The sequence below is a fragment of the Patiria miniata genome, unplaced genomic scaffold (assembly GCF_015706575.1).
Source record: "Patiria miniata isolate m_02_andy unplaced genomic scaffold, ASM1570657v1 HiC_scaffold_13, whole genome shotgun sequence".
NCBI lineage: Eukaryota > Metazoa > Echinodermata > Asteroidea > Valvatida > Asterinidae > Patiria > Patiria miniata.
This window is the reverse complement of record NW_024037051.1, coordinates 9755919-9777106: the sequence shown is the minus strand read 5'-3', so window position 1 is coordinate 9777106 and position 21188 is coordinate 9755919. Positions and strand designations below refer to the sequence as shown.

Sequence of the window (21188 nt, the reverse complement as noted above, 5' to 3'; positions counted from 1 at the left end):
GGTCCGGCACTAAAGATACTTCTTCACCATGGGGACGGAGAGAAGAAGAGGCATTCATACAGCGAACTTCTCAAGCTTTTGGATGGGCGTTTTGGACCTGGAGAGCGCGCAGAAAATTTCCTCCTGGAGTTAAGGAATAGGAGGCAGAAGCCGAAGGAAACCATACAGGAGCTCGGCCAGGCGGTACGTGAATTGGCATCATTTTCGTACCCGGAGTTTACGGAAACCGCAAGGGACCGCCTCGCAAGAGGACACTTCTCTGATGCGATAGCTAGTCAGTCTATTCGAGAGGGGGTATTCCGGGCCAACCCTTCCACACTTGATGAGGCGATACGGGCAGCCTTAGCAACTGAAAACTTCGAGAAGATTGAGGCTCAAAGGAATGGGCCCAAGTTCGGCACTGGAAAATCTAGGGTGCTGGAGGACGCCGTGGAGGATGTCGTTCAGCATGGCGCAGAACGACAGACGGACCAAACTTTGGACGAGGGGGGTCAAACAAAGAAGAGGCGTGACACCAGGGTATACTGTTTCCACCAGAGGCGACGTGCAACCCCAGGCGACCAGTGCTATCATTGTCAAGGGTATGGACACTTTTTACGAGATTGTCCGGAAAAGAGAAATAAAACTAAGCCTCAGGGAAATGGCAATCAGCCTCTCCTAGGACCCGAGGAAGGGCTGAAACCACAGCAGGGTCAACCCTCAATCTAAAACCAACCTCAAGTAGTAATATCCCGGTAGTTGAACGGAAGGTACTTGTGCCCACAATTTCTCCCAAGAAAGGACTTTATGTTAAGGGGAAAATTCGTTCCCTTGACATTCCGCTCCTTGTGGATACCGGAACCACTGATACAGTTATTTCAGCCGAGGTGTATTACAGAATTCCAGCTGAGAGGCGGCCGAGGCTAGAGACAGATGGCTTAAAAGTGTTTCAGGCGGATGGGACACCGATAGAAACTTTGGGTGTGGCACAAATTGAGGTTCAGGTAGGAAGAACTATTTTTCCAGTACGTGCAGTTTTTGCAAAGGTTAAGGCACAAGGAATTCTGGGAATGGACTTTCTCATACCAACGGGAGGAATGTTGGACTTTAAGGCCTTGGAGCTTGTGTTGCATGGAGAACACATCAAATGTACAAGCCGATGGGGAACAGCGTTATGCGCGAGGATTGTGGTAGCCAGAACTACTGTCATACCGCCGGGACATGAAACCATTATACCAGGGAGGATGGATAAGTCACTTGATTTGTGTCATGTTGGTGTGATAGAGCCAGTCGAAGGAGGCGGCGTGGTAGCGGATAAGGGTCTTATAGTTGCGAGGTCACTGGTGAACATGGATGGAGATACATTACCGGTGCGGGTATTGAACCCAGGGAGGCAGAAGTGCGTTTTGCGCTGTGGGGTTACTGCCGCATGCCTCACACCAGTGGATGAAGAGGATGTCGATGAGGTGCGACAGGAGGCTATGGAAAAAGGATCGGAAGATGTTCATGTCCCCGGACACCTTCAGGACCTCTGGAAGCGAAGCGTTGAGGGGCTAGATACGCACTATCATTACGCCGTTGCTGGGTTGCTGTCGGAGTTCTCGGATGTATTTTCCAGAGGAGACCACGACATAGGGAGGACTGACAGGGTGAAACACACCATAGACACCGGAAGTGCCAGACCTGTTAGGGAAAGACCGAGGCGACAACCCCTGTGTAAGCAAAAGGAGATCGACTCGCAAGTGGATGACTTGTTAAAGCGGGGGATTATAGAGCCATCCGACAGCCCGTGGGCGTCCAATGTAGTTCTCGTTCGGAAAAAGGACGGAACGCAGAGGTTTTGTGTGGATTACAGAGGGCTCAATGAAAGGACGATCAAGGACGCTTACCCCGTCCCACGAATCGATGACACCCTTGACGCACTAGCGGGGGCAAGATGGTTTTCAACCCTAGATCTTGCCTCCGGCTATTGGCAAGTCGAACTTGATGAAGAGGCTCAGAAGAAGTCTGCCTTTGTTGTGCGCGGGGGATTGTACAGCTGGAGGGTTATGCCCTTCGGTCTGTGCAATGCCCCCGCCACATTCGAGAGGCTCATGGAGAGGATAATGCGTGGCCTCCAGTGGGAAACCTTGCTCGTCTATTTAGACGATGTTATTGTATATGGACGAACCATCATGGAGGAAATCAACCGTTTGAGGGAGGTTCTGCAGAGGTTACGTGGGGCTGGACTTAAATTAAAGCCAGGGAAATGCCACCTCTTCCGACAGCAGGTTAAGTATCTGGGACATGTGGTGTCCCCGGAGGGAGTATCTACCGATCCAGACAAGCTGGAGGCGATAAGATCTTGGCCAACTCCGACTGACGTCCGAGGACTGAGGAGTTTTCTTGGGTTGGCCTCCTATTATAGAAGATTCATCAGAGGTTTTGCTGATGTGGCTCGCCCGCTCCATAGGCTAACTGAGAAAGCACGTGTCTTCCACTGGAGTGACGAATGCCAGGAGGCGTTCCAAACCTTGAAGACTCACCTGCAAGAGGCGCCAATACTGGCATACCCAGAACCCGAGGGCAAGTTCTTGTTGGATACAGATGCTAGCGGAGTCGGCATCGGAGCTGTTTTGTCGCAAGTGCAAAATGGAGAGGAGCGCGTTATAGCCTACGCGAGCCGTACACTCTCCAAGCCTGAGAGGAATTATTGCGTGACGCACAGAGAGCTCCTTGCAATTATTGTCTATCTTAAACACTTCAAGCAGTACCTATACGGACAAGAGATAACTGTACGAACGGACCATGCGGCATTAAAGTGGTTAGTCACTTTTAAGAACCCAGAGGGGCAGATCGCTCGATGGCTGGAGGTGCTTGGGCAGTACAACTATGAAATAGTTCATCGCCCTGGGAAGAAACATGGAAATGCAGACGGCCTGTCACGTCGACCGTGCAAGCAGTGTGGACGAGTGGACGATGATACTGTAGAGGCACCTATGCCGGCGGATGTGAGAGTGGTTGTTGCCGAGCCAAACGTTACCACAGACGAATTGCGGGAGGGTCAGCTGAAAGACCCCTCCATTGCCTGGGTAGTACTTGAGAAAGAGGAGTCAGGTCAGAGGCCAGATTGGAAGAGCATGTCCTCCCGTGCAACTGCAGTCAAAGTTTATTGGTCGCAATGGGACCAACTAGAGATGAGACAGTCAGTGTTATGTCGGCGATGGGAATCGAACGACGGTAGGGAGGTAAAGTGGCAGATAGTCCTCCCAGTCGGCCTTCGAGAGGCGAAGATGGATGAGTTGCATGGAGGGAAGACCGGAGGACACTTTGGAATCAGTCGCACACTTGCCAAGTTGAGGTTGAGATATTACTGGTCTGGAATGGCGGCGGACGTGAGAGCCTGGTGCAGGAAATGCAATATCTGTGCTAAACGAAAGTCGCCTGCTCGGAAGAGGCGTGCACCACTCAGACAGTACCGAATCGGCGCTCCGATGGAAAGGGTGGCGTTGGATCTCGTCGGCCCAATGCCGGAGACGGAGAGAGGCAACAAATGGGTGCTAGTTATAGCCGACTACTTCACCAAGTGGATGGAGGCTTACGCCCTCCCCGACAGTACAGCCGAGACGGTAGCCAAGGCATTTGTAGAGAATTTCGTTTGCCGATATGGCGTACCAAAGGAATTGCACTCAGATCAGGGTCGCAACTTCGAGGCGGACGTCTTCGCCGAGATGTGTCAGATACTAGGCATTCAGAAAACTCGCACGGTTGCCTACAACCCCAAATCAGATGGATTAGTGGAGCGGTATAACAAAACACTTATCGATACGGTGGCGATGATGCTAGACCCCCATCGTAACCAGAGAGACTGGGACCAGCAACTCCCCTTTGCTACATTCGCATACAGATCGGTACCACAAGAATCAACAGGCGAGACTCCGAACATGCTCATGTTGGGCAGGGAGGTTATGCTGCCGGTGGACCTTACTATAGAAGCGCCTCCTCCTGATGACGAGGCCATGGAACCAAAGACAGACTATGGGGAGGAGTTGCGCAGGAGGATGCAAAAGGCCCACGAGCGAGCCAGAGAACAAACCAAGACTAGTGCTAGACGCCAAAAGTTGTCGTATGACAGACGAGTTGAGGGTGCAGGTTATAATGAAGGTGACTTCGTCTGGTTGTATAACCATGCAAGGAAGAAAGGGGCCTCCCAGAAGTTAGTTTCAAGATGGGAAGGGCCGTACCTCATCATAAGGAAGCTGTCAGACGTAAACTACAGGATACAAGACAAACCCAGAGGAAAAATGCTCGTGGTTCATTTCGATAGACTGAAGCCTTACAAAGGCACTCCTATCGAGTCTTGGCAAACAGAACCTCCAAGACAAGTCACTGAAACTCCGCCTCATGTGGATCAGGAGCGATCGCCTGCAGGGAGGCATCACCAGAGGAGTGACGAGGAAACGATTCCTGACAGAGGTGTAGAGGAGGACACACAAACTGACCCAGTACTTGACATAGGGAGCATTGACGGAGACGGAATTACAGAGACTATGCAGGACACGGAGAATGATCCTGTAAGCCAGAATCGAAGAAACCCACGGAGGGAAAGGAGGCTACCTCTCCGTTTCCGTTAGGCGGTATATAATTCTGTACAAATTCAGTAACTTATCAATTTGTTTTTATTGTTTACTTATTAGGTGACGACGACTGAACACAATGAAGGAGCAGGAAAAGAAAAAGTTCCAATGTGAAGAGTGCTCACTGACGTTTCAGCACAGGACCAGCCTGGCCCGACATAGACAGGTGGGTCATGGCCCGTCTCAGATCTTCGCTTGGTGCGTACGGTGTCCCTTCAAGAGTACGAGGAAGGATAACTTGCGAAGACACTACCGTCAGAATCACGAGGCCCACATCCATGAGGTGGATCTTCTTCCCTTGGAGACTGAGAGAGAGCGGGCGCAGAGGCGACGTTCGGAAGAGGGAGAAAAAGCGGCAAAGGAGACCAGACGGATGGTGGTGAAGAGAACAGAGGGACGGAAGGTGAAGGATCTTGGAGATGCTGAGACATGGGCAGAGGCCCTACGTATACTCCATCAGGAAGACGACGTCGACGAACAACCACGGGGAGAGAAGCGACCGACTCAAAGTGAGCCAGAGGCACAGGAGGAACCGCCAGCCAAGCGGAAGTCCGCTAAGCAGAGTACAATCACTCAAGGAGGCCCCCTGGATCTCTCGATTGTAGGACCGGAGGCGAGTGGAGGACTGTCTTTGTCACCGGCCTCTTTGTCCTTGCTAGAAGAAGATGTGCCAGCCCCAGTGCGTAAGCCACTTGGTGGTAAGCCTCGGGGGATGCTCCTTATGGCCCAGCAGGACCACGTGGATAGCAGTGAAGAGGAGGCGGAAGAGTTGCAACAACATGAGGCGGCTGAGGCAGCACCCAACAACGGAGCAGCTGCGCACATCCGAGAGGATCTGCGCCCAATCCACGTGACATCCCTGGAAGAGGTACTGAGGGGCAGGGTTACCCGAGTGAAGGAGGTGTCGACCACCCTCGAGTACAAGGAGGGTGTGAAAGTTCGTGAGCAGCGGTTGGAGAGGGTGTACGATGTCCAGTTCGACCAAGATTTCCGCAAGAAGTAACAGCGCATCCGAGAGATCACAGAGGCAACATGTTTCGTACCGGTTCCTATGAGTTAGGCTCGTTTCTCTAAGCCATCATTTCTTAAGTTTATACAGAGTTTTCTAAAACCTTTATATAAGTTTTCTTAAAGTTTCTTAAAAGTTTATAAAGTTTTCTATCAAGTTTTCTCAGAGTTTTATAAAGTTAACTATGTTTCCTTTATGAGGCGCATGTATAAAGAGGTGCCGACGTGTTGACGTTATGGACCTTTTCGTTGTTTAGATTAAAAGTTTTGATAAGAAAGTTTTGAGTAATTTGCTTTTGAATATCAGGTCTTTAGCTGTTATGAACGAGGACGTTCATGCTAAGAAGGAGGCTTTGTGGCGCAAATTACTATAGCAGCGTAGTCTAGAGAGGGCGCGCTCGCGGCTGTGGGCCCTATATAAGGCCCCGTGGCAGTTGCGAGACGTACATGTAGACTCAGCTCAGGTAGACACAGCTCAGTAGACCGAGCGTACGCCGAGATCATCTGCGGGGAAGAGACGGTAGGCAAATTAGCTCGCGCGCGCTGACGGGCGTGTGCTGGGTGGTGCGGTGAAGTCGGGCTGGCATAAGGAGGCACGGAGTCCGCGGAGGCTACTGGAGGCGGAGCGACATACAGCGATCTGCCGATTGTAACGTGACGGAGCCGGAAGGGCGCGCTCATCTACCCGCCGCCTCGAGGAAGGATTGCGACTGGAAACGGTCGAGGGCGGGAGAGTGGAGGCGCACAGGAACGCTGGAGGCGTACGGTTCTTACCCGGGATTCAGAGGCTATCCCCAGCCAGGCATTGCCGTGCTGCCCAGCACTGCCTTACCGTAGCGGCTAATGCGAGGCTACCCCTACAGAGATAATTGAGAGGCTCAGAGACAATCACTTATTAGAGGCTAACATTATAATTTAACGAGAGGTCCATCATATGACATGATTCTATGTAAATAAATCAATCAGTAATTGAGGTCATTGACTGTTGTGTACTTAATTGTCTGTCCTTGTCCATCTTTGAGGTTGAGGGGCGTGGGTGAGTGCTGCTACGCGTATAGGGCGGTATATTTCCATCCAAACGGGCCTGCATTCCCGGCTGCTGGGGTATTGATCCTAAGCTAGGTTGTCTGGGTAAAGGGACTACGGATCGGGTCACAGATATTCCCGCCACAATACATTAAGGAGTGCATCCCGAATTACAAAATCATAGATTTGTGATGGAACAGAGAAGGAAAAAGTGGACTCAAAAGAACCCCCTAGTACTTCCTCAGGACTACCCTGCTAAATCCAACAGAGTCCAACCGGACTTTCCTGTTCAATCCACTGTGCCTCATTTTCTGCTGAATCCAATGGAGTCCAACAATGCGTTATAATGCGGTTCAGTTGCCTGCTGAATCCAACATTTTGCATGAGGAATGTACACAAGGGGTTAACTGCTCAATCCAACAGGCTCCATCGGGTATGTGACATACAGTAGTTGGATCCTGTTGGATTCAGCAGGGTTAGGGTTAAATTATGACAAAGGTGAAGAAAGCTAAAATTACATTGCCAAATATGAATTTTTGATGAAAGCATAAAAACAATAACATATACTGTACAAAATATCTCACTTATGAAGATATTATATTTATCTGTCTTGTAGAGATGCACTCCCCCCACCCGAGACTATTTGTGATTTCTGTCTTTGTTTTATAAATAGATGAATAAATGATAACATGTCATGCAATCCAAGGATTTCGTAAAGTGATGCTTCTCTGGTTAACAATAACTGGGGTAGATAAAAAAGCCACTTCATTAGCACTTGATAAAGTGCGGTACTACAGCAAAAATGCTTGCATAATTGAACCCTGCAAAGCTAATTTGCCAACTGGTGTTAGTAATTATCGTACACCTGATAACTACCACTGAGCAGGTGGAATGAGAAGAACACCGCATAATGAGTGCCAGCACAATAACATACCTGCTACGATTAATTATATCATTGTGCACATGCCGCTGATAGTACACGACAATCAGAGAACGTGTTCACTTAATACGAAAGTGTCAATGATTCTGCAGTGTCAGCAGTTTTCCATTAAGAATTGCAATTTGGCATTTCCACGGGTTTAAGCCTGCCAACATAAATATTATTCCTATTATATATACATCTGCTTGCATTATTGATGAAGCGTTTTGGAGATTTTTTGGGTATCATTTGAGATCTTAATTGTTTTAACGTTTCAAAAAATTACATGTGAAGAGTGTGCAAACAGGATCATCGTTGCATTTTTTTTTTTTTTTTTTCATTGACTGATTAAACGATTGCAAAAATGCACGATCGTCATTTCTTACACAATGTGCACTTGTACAGTGTAGATTCACTTCCAAGCACTGGACAACCCTATACACGAGATTTCCATTCGGTTCATCTGGCCAAAAAAAAAATAGTTCTGCTTCCGATTACATGGCATTCGAAAATAGGGTAGGTAGGTAGGGAAATTATTTTTTTTTTGCCAATTTTTTTGTGTACAATCATATGGAGGGGTCTGCATGTAGTCAAGAGCAAAAGGTAGAAATTGATGGTTTGGGGTAACTTTTCCTCATTTTTCCAATAAAAAAAGTTAGGGTAGGGGCTGTCAGAATAGGGTAGGTAGGGAAACCGGAAGCAGAACTATTTTTTTTTTTTGGCCTCACTGACACATGCAAGTACTAGGAGACTCATTAGTAGGCAGGATTCAAATCCCAGTTTTGCTAGGGACCACCCTATAACTTCCCCAAATCAAACTTTGTGAAAGGTGTCGATGACATTTTGTTTATACTTGAAATTTCATCAAGACCGGTGTGAAGTAAAAGTGTTTCAAGGTAAAACAAAAACATTGACTGGAGCGGGGTTTGAACCTGCGACCTTTAGATTACCGTTCCAGTGCTCTACCAACTGAGCTATCCAGCCCTATGTTGGTGGCTCCCGATTTTAGTCAATGTCTTTGTAAAAGTGAATTATTTGACCTTCCGAAATTCTCTGAAAATCCGTCAGATCTGCTGGATCTCGAAGAATCATGAGGATTTGGGTTGAAGGTGTTAAAGATTGTTGGCAAAGTGGGACTGGGGCTGGGGTTGTCATTGTCACGGAAGAAAAACAAGTGACTTACCCTCAATATAAATACAGCAAGAAAGAAGAAGTTAAAGATGTTGTCAATAAAAAACAGCAGGTCTCCGTCCGGAGGAAAACATCGTTCAATTGGCCTGCAGAGTGATACAAGACAAGAAATGCATAAAACGCTTTCCAATGCTAGGCTGTCATGTATTACAAACTATCAACAATTCAAAAGTCATGATGCTCTCGTTATCATTCAAGCTTCAATGATTTCTGCTTTATATGAATAGTTTTATCAGACTTTGCAACTCTTTCAGTGTGCTGCAAAATTCGTGGCTAGAATGCCACAATAACTGAACATCTGGCTATGACCAATATCTTCTTTAACCCTCCTGCTATTTAAACAGTCACAGACAGTCAAAATTTCCATCCACTTCCTTGCTATACTTTTAAAACAGGCTAGTCACCAGCAGTCAGATCATATGTCAAGCAAGCACTGTGACTAGTCACATTCAGTCAACAGACCATGAACAGACAAAGCAGGCAAGTTGTGAACACAGCTGGCTTATCAATTATCCACAGTCAAAGCCAAGCTGTATCAAGTTACATAAACAGTCAGGGCCAGTCAATCTTGTTATTTATGCAGAATGGGAATTCTTAACTGTTGAAAACAGTCACTTGATTGATTTTGACTGAAGAGACTGCTTGGCACAGGAGGGTTATTCCAAAATTAGCAATGACAGCCGAAAATCGCAATATTAAACATAAGATTTGAGGCTTTGCATGGTGGTGTATCAGTATCGTGGTAATAACGTGGTAATAACTACTGCTAAAGAAGATATTTAGTTCTGAAAAGAATTTGTCCTGCTTATTATCAACTTTCGCTAAGTAGTTTTTGTTCTGATAAGAACAGTCCTGCTTTAAGTTGTAAAAGAACTTGTCTTTGGTCTCAACGTTTCGACTAGCCTGCTCTAGTCATCGTCAGGAGGCATACTAAAAAATCTTTGCAAAAAATCTTTGGAGGATACCATTGTGTTTATTACAGCCAAGTTCTAATGTGATATTTCACGTGTTCTTCAATTTAAAAGCAGAAACATAACACGCGCTAATGTGATATCATGAATGGTGGAATTGCCAGGCACTAACCTGAAATGTTCACTTCATTTGTTCTAATGTCAGCCATCATTCAAAGTAGTACATGTTTAATGAATTCATGTTTAACAATTCATCGTGACCAATCGCAACCAACACATCTTGGCATATGCATCGTATCATGAGATCATGCATTACACGTACATCTGTATACATCTGTTCAATCATTGATCTAGGCCTACATTATGTGACATCAATCAGAGTACATACATGTACATGTACATACATGTAGCATACATACACATTTGTAAAACTTCTTCTTTTTCTGGACTTTCACCACTTCAAAATAGCAGCAAGTTTTAAAACATACGGTATCACTGATGATAAAGCCATTTTCCCTAAAAAGGTGTTTAAAAGAGACACTGACACCAAAGATGTTTATTTTTTTTCCTAGCTTTTTCAAAGATGAAAAAACATAATAAAAAATCACACTAATAAATCGCACTCCTCCATGGATACAACAAAGATATAAATTAATTGAAAAAGATAACAGCTACAATGTACATTCATTTATAAAGTCGTTAGAAAAAGAGCAGTTAAAATTGACAGCAATAACCCTGTGTATATTAAGCCTATTAATTAATTAGCTGGGAAGACGAATCTCCCCCCCCCCCCCAACATCTGAGCGTGCCCATCATCTAACAGTGATTTCCACAAACGACCTTGGTGCTGTACTCCCGACAATAGATAAAACATAATTAAATCCAAATTAGCAATTAACCAAACTCAATAAATCAATCAGCTAAATGACCAGACTCTGATGAGACCTAATTTGGTGTCTCACAATTCCCGGAGGGGGGGGGGGGGTAACCAGAGGTTAATAATCAATTCTCGGATCTCAAGCGTAGCGTATTTATGACCGCTTTAAAAGGGAGTCCCATTAAAAGTCAATTTGTATGGTTTGGACTACTGGTTTTGCTTTCCCTGTTTTGTTTTTTGTTTGGTAACAATCAGATTAATCATTCTGTAATTCTAATTGATTTCAACAATGGTTTTTATGACTGGAGCGCTCAAGCGTAGACCACCTCTAGATGTTACAAAATATACAGCCCTGGTCATGCTGGTCCTAATATCTGGGCAATTTATTGTAATTGGCGAATGGTGTAATTATTTTGTTCAATGCTGATGGCTTCATGTTGTTTGAGCAGAATATTAAAATGAGGTTCTCAACCCACAAAGAGTGTCTAGGTAATGTTATTTCTGTCAGCAATGAGTAATGAGGTCATGTGGGGACAACTTTAATTACTTTCAACTGTTCTTCCTGAGTAGTTACCCAATCATGCTCTTAGTTCCGTAAGAATTTTCAATTTTGAGTTTTATTTTAGAAAAAAAAAAAGTTTTTAATTAAAAAATTTTTTTTTGCAGATCTGGAAACATCTGGAAAAGGCTTTTATTGCTTTTACGCCTCTAATGCACAAAAAGAACTGCCTAAAGCATTGTTGACAGTATTCTGTAATGAAATGTCTCACTCCAAAGCGGATCACTTTTGTATTGCTAGAGAAATAGCAATTAATACAAACTACTTTTGGCAGTTTGGGTGAGAAACTAAAAAAATACAATGGATTTTTTAAAAAGAACGGGACCCTTTTAATTTCTTTGCAATTTTTTTAAAAAATGGAGAAACTGAGGTGCCACATTGGAACATAAAAACTGTTCAAAACTTGTGCCAGGCATGTAACTGGGAATTTAGAAAAAACGAGGAAATTCCACACAACACAAGACTTTGTACAGTGTTTTTCAATTTATGATGGCATTCATGAGAAGTAAAAAAAATCTGAGGAAAAGTTGCATGCCTGTTTTGCACATTACAATTGTGAGCTTCAGCTTGAAAACTCACTCAGGTACCGGTACTTCACTGTGCATAGATACAACCAAAAGCAATACATGTATGTATCTGTGTCCTAAAGAAATGTAGCAATCAATCCATAAATATTTAAAATACTAGCACTCTCTTTTTGCCAAACTTATCTAGTAAATACTCTACACAATGGTCTTTATCCCATCTCATTTGGACATCCCAGTCCAGAGATACAGCTAATTAAATGAAAGGACTTGAATTCCAAGTTTGGCCACTTGGTATCTAATGAAAGGCATTCACATACATGTACCAAGTACTGTAGGTGAAAAAAGTGGCACAAACAGATTTTGACAGTCTTTACAAGCTTTGCCGTAACTTATAAACAAAAGGTCCAAATCACACAGAACAAAACTCCTGTCAAGGGTAAAGAAACACTTTATCATCTCATGGTGATATTTTTTTTTTTTTTAAACGATTTAGTTTCCTCAGAAAAAAAATGTTGTTGACTGCTACCTTTTTGTAGACACCCTGTACAATGTATAAAATTCATGAAACTACATGTAGATACAAACTACATGTAGGCCATGGTTGTGTAGTTTACATTTTCACCTACTACTTTCATTTGTGTGGAATGACCCCATAGGCCTAAATGATCATTGAATTTGAAGACCTTTGTGAAGTGTTATGAATTATTAACTGGCTTTATTCTAAATCTAATTACAGCAGTAAAACTGGATAAAAGGGATTCATTGCAACATATGGTACGTACATGTGTAGGTGTTTAATTTGGGAAAGAATGAGTTTTTCTAGGTTTTTGCTAGTCTAATGGGGTTTTCGAAATCTTTGCTTCGTCTTTGGCTTTGGCTTTACCTCGGACTTCTGAATCTCTGAGAGGCAAACTAAACAAAAATATTCCACTTTTTGCTTCACATCAACCGATTGAATGTTCCTGAGCATAACAGGCATAAAAATGTAGCTGGAGTTCCAGAAGTTCGGGGCCTAAAATCTCCTTAAGCCGAAGACGAAGCCGAAGCCAGTCATTTCGAAAACGCTCTATGAGAGCATGTCATCTGACTAACTGACTGACTGACTACTGTTAGACTTGCTAAAAGTCTCACCTTTGCTAAAAAATAACTGAATTTGCTGCTTCCAGAGGGCCAAACTTGTGTGCTCTCTCACCTCTTTGTACATCTGACTGACTCTCAATTGTGAATTAGATTTGCGTAATCCTTGCCTTGACCCACAAAATGGACTCAGATGCTTGCCTAGTCCTGTTTTCATTATAATTTTGAAGAGAATATCGATTTCATGTATCTACAATGCATGCCATTACACACTTATCTACAAAGGTGACAGCTGCTTAACACATCAACATAAGTGTAGCATTCCATTACTTGATCTGTAAAGTTGCACGTACAACAGCTAACATCAACAGACGTCACCAGGATGCTTTACGTGTACTTGATAAAAAAAATTGAGGGACCAGAATTTCATTGACACATGGTCATATACTTTGCCGTGTGCCCTCATGCATGGATGTATTAATTTCACTGTTTGACAAGGTAACTTTGATGTAGGAATGCCATAACCACTACATGTGATACAATTGATCATAATTTGATCATTTTTTGTATATATACAAAATTGTTTTACAAAATATATATATTTGTTAATAAATCAAAAATTTAGACTCGAGGCCGGTTCATATTTCAAGCAAAAGCGAATAAGATGCGAATCAATTTGACGTCAAGAAGCATTCGCTGCAAAATTCAGTGCCGAAACGTGCCCCGAAGTCACATATTTACATTTGCGTTCACTTTCGTGCCGAGTATGAACCTGCTCTAACCGTTTTGATAGTTTTTCAGGTCAAGTAAGCAGTTTGCAGCAGTTTATTCATTTTCATTTTTTTTAATAAAAAAAATTCCAAAGTTGGATCTGATCACCTTTTGGTGCATGTAGGTACAATGTTAAGCGGCAGCCTGTTTCATTGTGGGAACCTTTGGGAATCTTTGGGGTTGGTTCAGCTCCCTTCAGCCCCCTGAAGGGGTACTGTTTAGGGGTAGGGTACAGTACCCCTAAACAGATTCCAACAAAACATGCCGTTGGGGTTTGATGGGTGGAGTTCTGTTAGGGTTACAACTGTTTTCAATGAGGCCAACACAGACTCTTCCATCCCATACAGGACTGCAGGAGTTGATGACGTGCAGACAGTAGCCTGACATGCAGGCCTGGCCATTGTATGGATGATGGACTTGGCCAGTCAACCGTGTAGTGACTTCATGGCTTATCAATTCCAGCTGGACCATATGGCTGGAGCAGCCATTGCAAACTGTTAAAACCGCTCTTTATATTTTATGCTATAGCATAACTAATGGGGCATGGGTTTCTGTGCCCCCCCCCCCTCCCCCGGAAGGTGAATGAACTTCAACCCATTTGTGCCTTCAGAAAATGAGGCCCCCAATTTGTGCCCCCCCCCTAAAAACTGAACCCCAGTTACGTCACATGTTGAGCCAAAACTGCGTCAAAACGTGGTGGAAATTTTTTAAAAAATCCAAATAAGTCATTGGAGATTCACTTTTTAGCAAAACATATAATTTAGTCATCTTTTAAAAAATAAACAATGTAATAGCAAAACATTTAAAGCGAATATACAACATTTGCAAACATCGAAAAACAAAACTACCAATTTTTTACGAAATACCTTACTAAGATGTTGGTAATTGACAGTCTAAAGCATCCTGTAAAATTATGGCACCTGTGTGAAGTTATTTTCAAGAAAAGTGATATTTTTGTATAAATTTCCAGCGGTGGTCGGCCGACCACCGTTGGAAAAACCTAACTATTTTTCAACTACTGCTCCAAATTTACCATTTTTTTCTGTCCAAATTTTTTTCCTAAATGTTCATGAACGGGTGCAGGCCAGCTAGACTGGTTCCCTTACTTAACAATTTTCCGGCATCTATGAATTGATCAAGTTCATCTTTAGTGGAGTCAGGGAACCAGACTACTTTAACTATTTTGTTTTTCTTGGTTTTTCCAGCATTTGTGAACACAAAACCTCAAACATGTCAGTGTAACAATATTTGATCTATTATACTAACCCCTCAAATAGTTTATTTTCAGACAATTACAGCTAAAGCCAAAGATGTACATTCCCTTTAAACATACACAATAAAAATAAACATACAAAAAGGAATGAGTACTTACTTGCTTGTGTCTAGTACATAAATTGCATAGGATCCCATGCTGACGCAAAAGTATGTGATCAACTGCAAAAAAAAGAAGAAGACAAAACACGTTTTTACTGGTCAATGTTACTTTATTACTCTTACAATGAGCCATGAAACTAATTTACTAGGTTTTTTTAGGGAGGTCTAAGAATATGAAACAGCCACATTCTGGCACCAGCTTATTAGCTAAAAAGTTCCAAATAACCACCACTGGATCTTATTAGTCTGCTTGTTTTGTTCGCTACTTTTTTGCATTTCATAAAGTGTCTATTTCAATTTTTTTTTGTGGAGTATGAATATTAACACTCAATGATCGTCCAAATTTTTAATGGAAGCTTAAACTTTGCAATGATATATGTGTACAAAATACAACACTAAGGAAGAAATGAGCACATTTTACACATTATTCAAAGGGTGTATATTCAATTGTTATTGCTTCATTTTTTTCCCACTTTTTTTATAAGAAGTAGAGATATTGGAAATGTTTAATTATAATTATGTTGGAGGCTACAAATTTACTGCAAAATACTAATATATCCAAGATGTATTCTTCAAGTTTCTTTCCACGCACTGCGTCACTCTGAAATTCCCAACTTCATCCTGTTTTTCAGATACCTATAACCTATCTCAGTTCAAATCAGGTTTTGCCCTTCACCGACGTTTAAACACTGTATACTCAGTGTGCTACCTCCCAAGTGAAAGTTGGAACAAATCACTCGGGTGGGACTCGAACCCATGACCTCCTGCTATCTCGGTTCAAGCACAATGTGAATGTGCATCTCTCATATTAAACTTAATCTTCTATCCTTCACTTTTCTCTGCTCTTTTCTTCTTGTGGGCCCCACCTTGATCGGCCTTTTGTGCCTTGTATAAAAAAATATATGTGCCACAGATACAAGATGTACACAGCAGTGTTGAAATTTGTCAACCTCGCAAACATCAAACCTCAAATTATCAATTAAGCAAGATTCTACCCTGAGAAAACCGGAGAAAAATTTGTCCTTGTTACATCATCAGACTTGATTTCATTTGTGTCTGCTCCTAGCCTGCAACAGAACACAGACATCTAATTCACTTTAAGGAACTCAATCGTGATATTTTGTCTGACAGCCAAAAACACCTGCTCCTGTAAGATGTATGTAAAATGTGCCCATGACTAAGTGAGTAGAGAAATAGGTTAAGTAGCATGTGCCACCTTCTTAAAGTTCACACCAGACTGGCACCTGGACTGCTCTGAAACGTGCAAAACTAAATCAGGCCAACTTTACTCACTCTTTAGCCAGCAAATTTCTCCAAACATTCCATTGGGCAAAGAAAAGGTCTTCATTTCACCGACCAAGTTTGCAGACTCAATTCAATTTTTAAAGGAGACTTTTTTTCAATATTTTGCACATGAGAGGGAAGTCAAGTGATTTCAAAATGAGGCGAAAGACTAGACTGGTACATGTCCAACCATGGTCCAACTATTTGAAAAGACTGCCCTCTTCATTCAGTGTCATTACTAGTCTGGTGGCTGACTGTGGAGAAATGTACAGTAAATAGAGACTATAGTTCCCAGTTCATGCCAATTGTTTCTTTTGGCACAGTTGATTGATGCAGAACTGAAGCAGTGTTGGGCTGGTTGTTTCAGGTGCCAGTCTTTTTTCTTGTGTTGCATGTTTTCAATACCGTAAGTTTTGGGACTCTCATCATGCTCATACACATGTATTGAGAGTCCCAAATGTTTGGACTAAGTCCACACTTGCGTCAATGGCAGTGGAGATTGAAGCACGTGGTGGAAATTGAAGCCCTGGTGGAAATAGGCTATTGGGAAATTTTACTTTCTGCATAAAGATTAGCTGGAGGATTAACATTATTTTGAAAATTTTGGAAAATTTTGTCAGCTAAAGACTGAGTAAAGTACAGTTCAAGGTCCCAGTCTGGACAACGACCTGACGACTGGCCGGCGTACCAGAGTGCCACATGTACCGCGCCGGTACATTGGCCGGTAGTGCACCGAGTCATGATGATGCAGGACGGATCGTCGCCCGCGCGCCCGAGTGCGAGTGGAAATAATCGACTTGAAAATTTAGCAGAAAGGTCTTGGACATACCCCCATCATACGATAAGCATCCTGTAACCTTCGTCACCTCGCTACTAGTACTACTACACACACAGAAATCAAGGCCTTCTTCAAGAACATTTCAAATTAGGATTAGCAGAAAACTTCCGCTGCATGTGCGCGGCCATTTTGTTTTAAGCACGTGTGACGTCTTCAAGTTTACATGACGTCAGAGTAATATGTAAATATTATATGTTAATCATGCAAAACAAACGCTCATTGGCTGAATGTTTAATCGCTTGTCTGATTAGCTTAAAATGCATAAACTTTGAAATCCAATTTCAACTGCGAGAAATCGAGCAGTTTTGTCCCTCCACACCCTCAAAAAGGGGATACATGCGGGCAACATCCTAATCCGTAATGGGGGGGGGACCATTTCTACTCCGTGATGACAGATAAAATACTTTAGCGCTAGACTTGCAGACTATTTTTTTGATAATTTATTACGGTCACAAATCGAACCAATTTGTGCCGAAGCACAACTTTAATATCACCACCATCGCAGTAATTACAGTGTGACGATGAAGTCTGATGGCGTCTCATCAAGCTTAGGGTTCTGGGATTATTTTCAACGGAGGAAAAAAACCTGACGTGGCAAGATGACGGCAGTGTTTCAGTTCATGAGACGACAACCCAATTACCGAGGTGTAATGAATGTCTCTCGTACTCCTGGTCTACCGTATCAGCCGGGCATGATGTGAGGTGCTTGCCCGCTAGAGAAACAAGCTGGGGAAAACTTGATAAGATAAAATAAATAAATAAACAATATTGAACCAATGTTCTCAGAAATTGACTCTGAGTCAATTCTCCAAACTTTTTAAAGGCATGTTATTTTTCAGAAGAGAGTGGAGGTTTAAATAAAAGTTAGAGTTCAATACACAGCTTATTAATGCTATAACCCTATCCGTTATTTATTTCGAAGAGGGATCAATTTTACGGAAAGATAGCCGCTCCCGCCTTTTATGATTGGACATCTTATATTCTCCTTCTCGTCTTTGTATTTTTTTATCTAAATAAAAAAAGGTTCACATTAATTGGCCTGAGACACGTCACGCATAGTGGCTTGCTTACGTTACGGAAGCCGGGTATAGACAAAAAGCCGCCAAGCTCCCATAAGAAAAGGCACACAATTTATTGTGACGTCATTACGATTAAAGGTCTATTGATTTTAGAAGTTGTCAAAGTCAGGTAAATAAATGATTACAAATTTATTACGAGGAAATTCTTTTTTTTTGCAGCAGCATCAACGAATTTGAAAAACTGCACGCTAGGTTTCCAATTAAGTTGTACCCTATCCTCTACGAGTTCTTAGAAATAGATCCGAGCATCAGTCCATGCTCCTGGTCGTCCCCTGGTCACTCCCCCCTGTACCCTCTTCCTCCTGTACTCAGGGCAAGGTCCAATCCCCTTTCAATCTGGATTTTCCCCGGACGAAGCAAAAAACATCCTGCCATCCCAAGGTGCTGTTTTCTATACTGGAGCCAGTTGGGGTTTATCGGAGTCGCCCATGGGCAGATTTGGCCCAGATTCCCCGCATCCCGTGTAGGTGAGACGATGCGCGCGAACCAGTGAGGCAAGACGGTATACGATATTATTATTGGCTGTCAAGCAGAAACGCGCCGACGCGACGCCGGTAAATGCGCTGGTTTGTTCGTCTGGTTCCCGCCATCCCACACAGCTACAGACACACAGTCACACATACATGCAATAACAAAACAAAACTCGGGAGCAGAAGGGAAGTGGATTACCGAACCCCGAGCAAGGTTGTCTACGGATAGTCGCCGATTTCCAGATCTCTTCTTCTTCTTGATATATTTTAATGCCGTTAATCTGCCGCAGCGGCCGCGGCGTAACTGCGAAGGAAAACATTCCTCTGCTCCGGACCGTGCGGAAAGAAATACCAATCGGCTCTATCATTGCCTTAAACAAATGAGCTTTTTATTTTGCTGAACCTCTTCCCAAGATGAAAAACAGAAGGTGGACATTTTGGTAAAGGTTTTCCCCTTCCCATTAGAAATCATATTATGGCATTCACAAGAATTTCAGTTTGAGGCCGATGCGTATCGATTCTTGCACAGCAAAAAAATGGAGACGTTTGCATATTATTCAATGCAAACCAAATACAGTACATGTCGATGTTACAGTGCCGGAGAACCTATGTTTAAAATGATCTGTGCTTGACATTTACAATCAGTTTGTGTATACAAAAAAAATACAATTTTCAATCAATGAAAAATGATGCTTGCTTAATGGAGATATCAATAACGCAATAACGTTAAACAAACATACCGAACAACGATTGCAAAATAGAAAATCATCTTTTTTCTTTCACCGTTTCCTAAAGTTGTTTGTTCTTTCAAAATTGTTAATGACATATTAATTTTACGTCAATGTCAAATTCTAAATTGATATTTATCACCTCGTAACCTTGTATGATCCGTTGTTGGGGACAAAAGCCGCAATTTTATATTATTTATCTTTGTCGTTTACTTTCGTTTTGTTTATTTGTGTTCAATTGAATTGAAAAAAATTGAGTTGAAAGCTGAAACACTGAAAATTTGTTTAATATTAGCGTCTTACGAATCTTACGATGATGAAACTTCGGTCGCAGAACGACCAAACCATCATTAGCCAAGTTCAGAGTGTGTAGTTTGTCATTTTCACACATAATATATTCCACACTGATATACAGTCAAGTCTTGTTATAACAAACTCGTTCGGACTTAGCCAAATCGTTTGTTATATCAGAATTTTGTATTAAGAGGAACATCAGTCCCATTCATTGTGCACATACATGCACAGTCGGGACCAAGGCTTTAATGCTTGTTATAACCAGAATTTTGTATTAACAGAGTTTGTACTAACGAGAGTCGACTGTACATACATTTTGAATGGGAACACTTAAAGTTGTACCCTGTGTTTTATTCGGTATACGTGTACTCAGATATGTTTTAGATTGTCTGTATCAATTTTGTTATCAGGCGAACAGAAATGTTGGTCCCTATGAGAATATTTCATAGCAGTTATTGCAATTCATTATCATTAATTAAATTGCAGTCGACTAGAAGCATTTTGTTATGTGATATGAGCGTATAGCCTAACCGATAGTGAAGATCATGTTACTATATATTTACAGAGCTTGTTGTTTGTTCCTCATCGCTCGAATCTCCGTCGTTTGAGATGACAAAAAAAATAAGTATAACAATTGCAATAACAAGTGAATGGATGCTCCTATTACCCATCCATTTGTCCTAAATTTGCTTGCTTGGAAATTGTACGCTCTTTTCACACCTACAAAAAAATCAGTTAAAATAGAGGCAATCTTCATGTATTTCACCTACGTCTACAGAAGAGGAAGTGACGTCATTTCGTCTAAAGGAAATGAAACCGGGACGGATCCTTTTCCAGTTTTCGCCCAATCGATATCGCGATTTACGTACTTTATTTCAGTCATGGAAAGAAACCTTAAAAAGAATGTTGCGAAACATACGCACAATTATTATGTTCCAGTTCATCGGGCCTGATGATGGTATCTTAATAATGCATTCTATATTGGAAGGAGAACAACTAGCCTCGCTGCCATTTCGCAATTTTTTTAATTGAAAAAAATCTCTCTGTTGGAACCCAAAACAATCTTGATTTGTTATCGGGCGTATGGCTTGACAACATTACATAACTTTTCGATTTGGTTCGATCATGGCTCTGTTTGATCATTTCTGCTATCGGTAAAAGTTAATCCCTAAAGGACCTGCTGTGACCTTGTCAAATCATCCGAGCGGGTCGTCGCCGCTTGGAACCCCCGGTCTGTACCTCCCCTTACCTCGGTCGGGTCCGACCGACCGACACACCGTTGCTACGAGATGTCACGGCCGGACATGGGCGCTAATTCCTAATGCACATCGAGCCGTGACCGGTCGAGAGACGGGAACCGTGACTGCACACACAGTCTGAACCGATTTTCCTTTGTACGAGAAAACGGCAGTGTAAATAATAACTCCGATTTGTACATATGAGGTGTTGACTGCTGCGTGTGGACGTATCGCCATCTTTATTTGTGACAATGTCTTCGGTTTCAAAACAGGGAAAATTATTCGGTGTTTGTCATTTGCGGAAAAAGTTTTTTGTGTTTGTACTTCCTTCAGTTCTGAAGGCTAACAAATAGAAGTTGTTTTAATTAATAAGTGCAAAATTATTAGATTTTGTGTTCCTTTGTCAATCGCATATCATTTTG

At 42.6% G+C, this 21188-nt stretch overlaps 1 protein-coding gene across 6 annotated transcripts in view; it reads right to left on the bottom strand.

Moving 5' to 3' along the window:
* LOC119721223 (calcium-activated potassium channel slowpoke-like) overlaps positions 1 to 21188 on the bottom strand; it is a 100966-nt gene that overhangs the window by 68808 nt on the left and 10970 nt on the right. For 5 of the 6 annotated variants that reach the window (XM_038191189.1, XM_038191184.1, XM_038191185.1 and 2 more), the window contains exons 2-3: positions 14834 to 14895; positions 8732 to 8825 (exon numbers count right to left, since the gene is read on the bottom strand). In XM_038191189.1, the coding sequence (XP_038047117.1) occupies positions 8732 to 8825; positions 14834 to 14895 (156 nt within the window). Of the gene's footprint in view, positions 1 to 8731; positions 8826 to 14833; positions 14896 to 16948; positions 16972 to 21188 lie in introns of those variants that run through there. The other variant, XM_038191188.1, reaches the window with a different exon arrangement.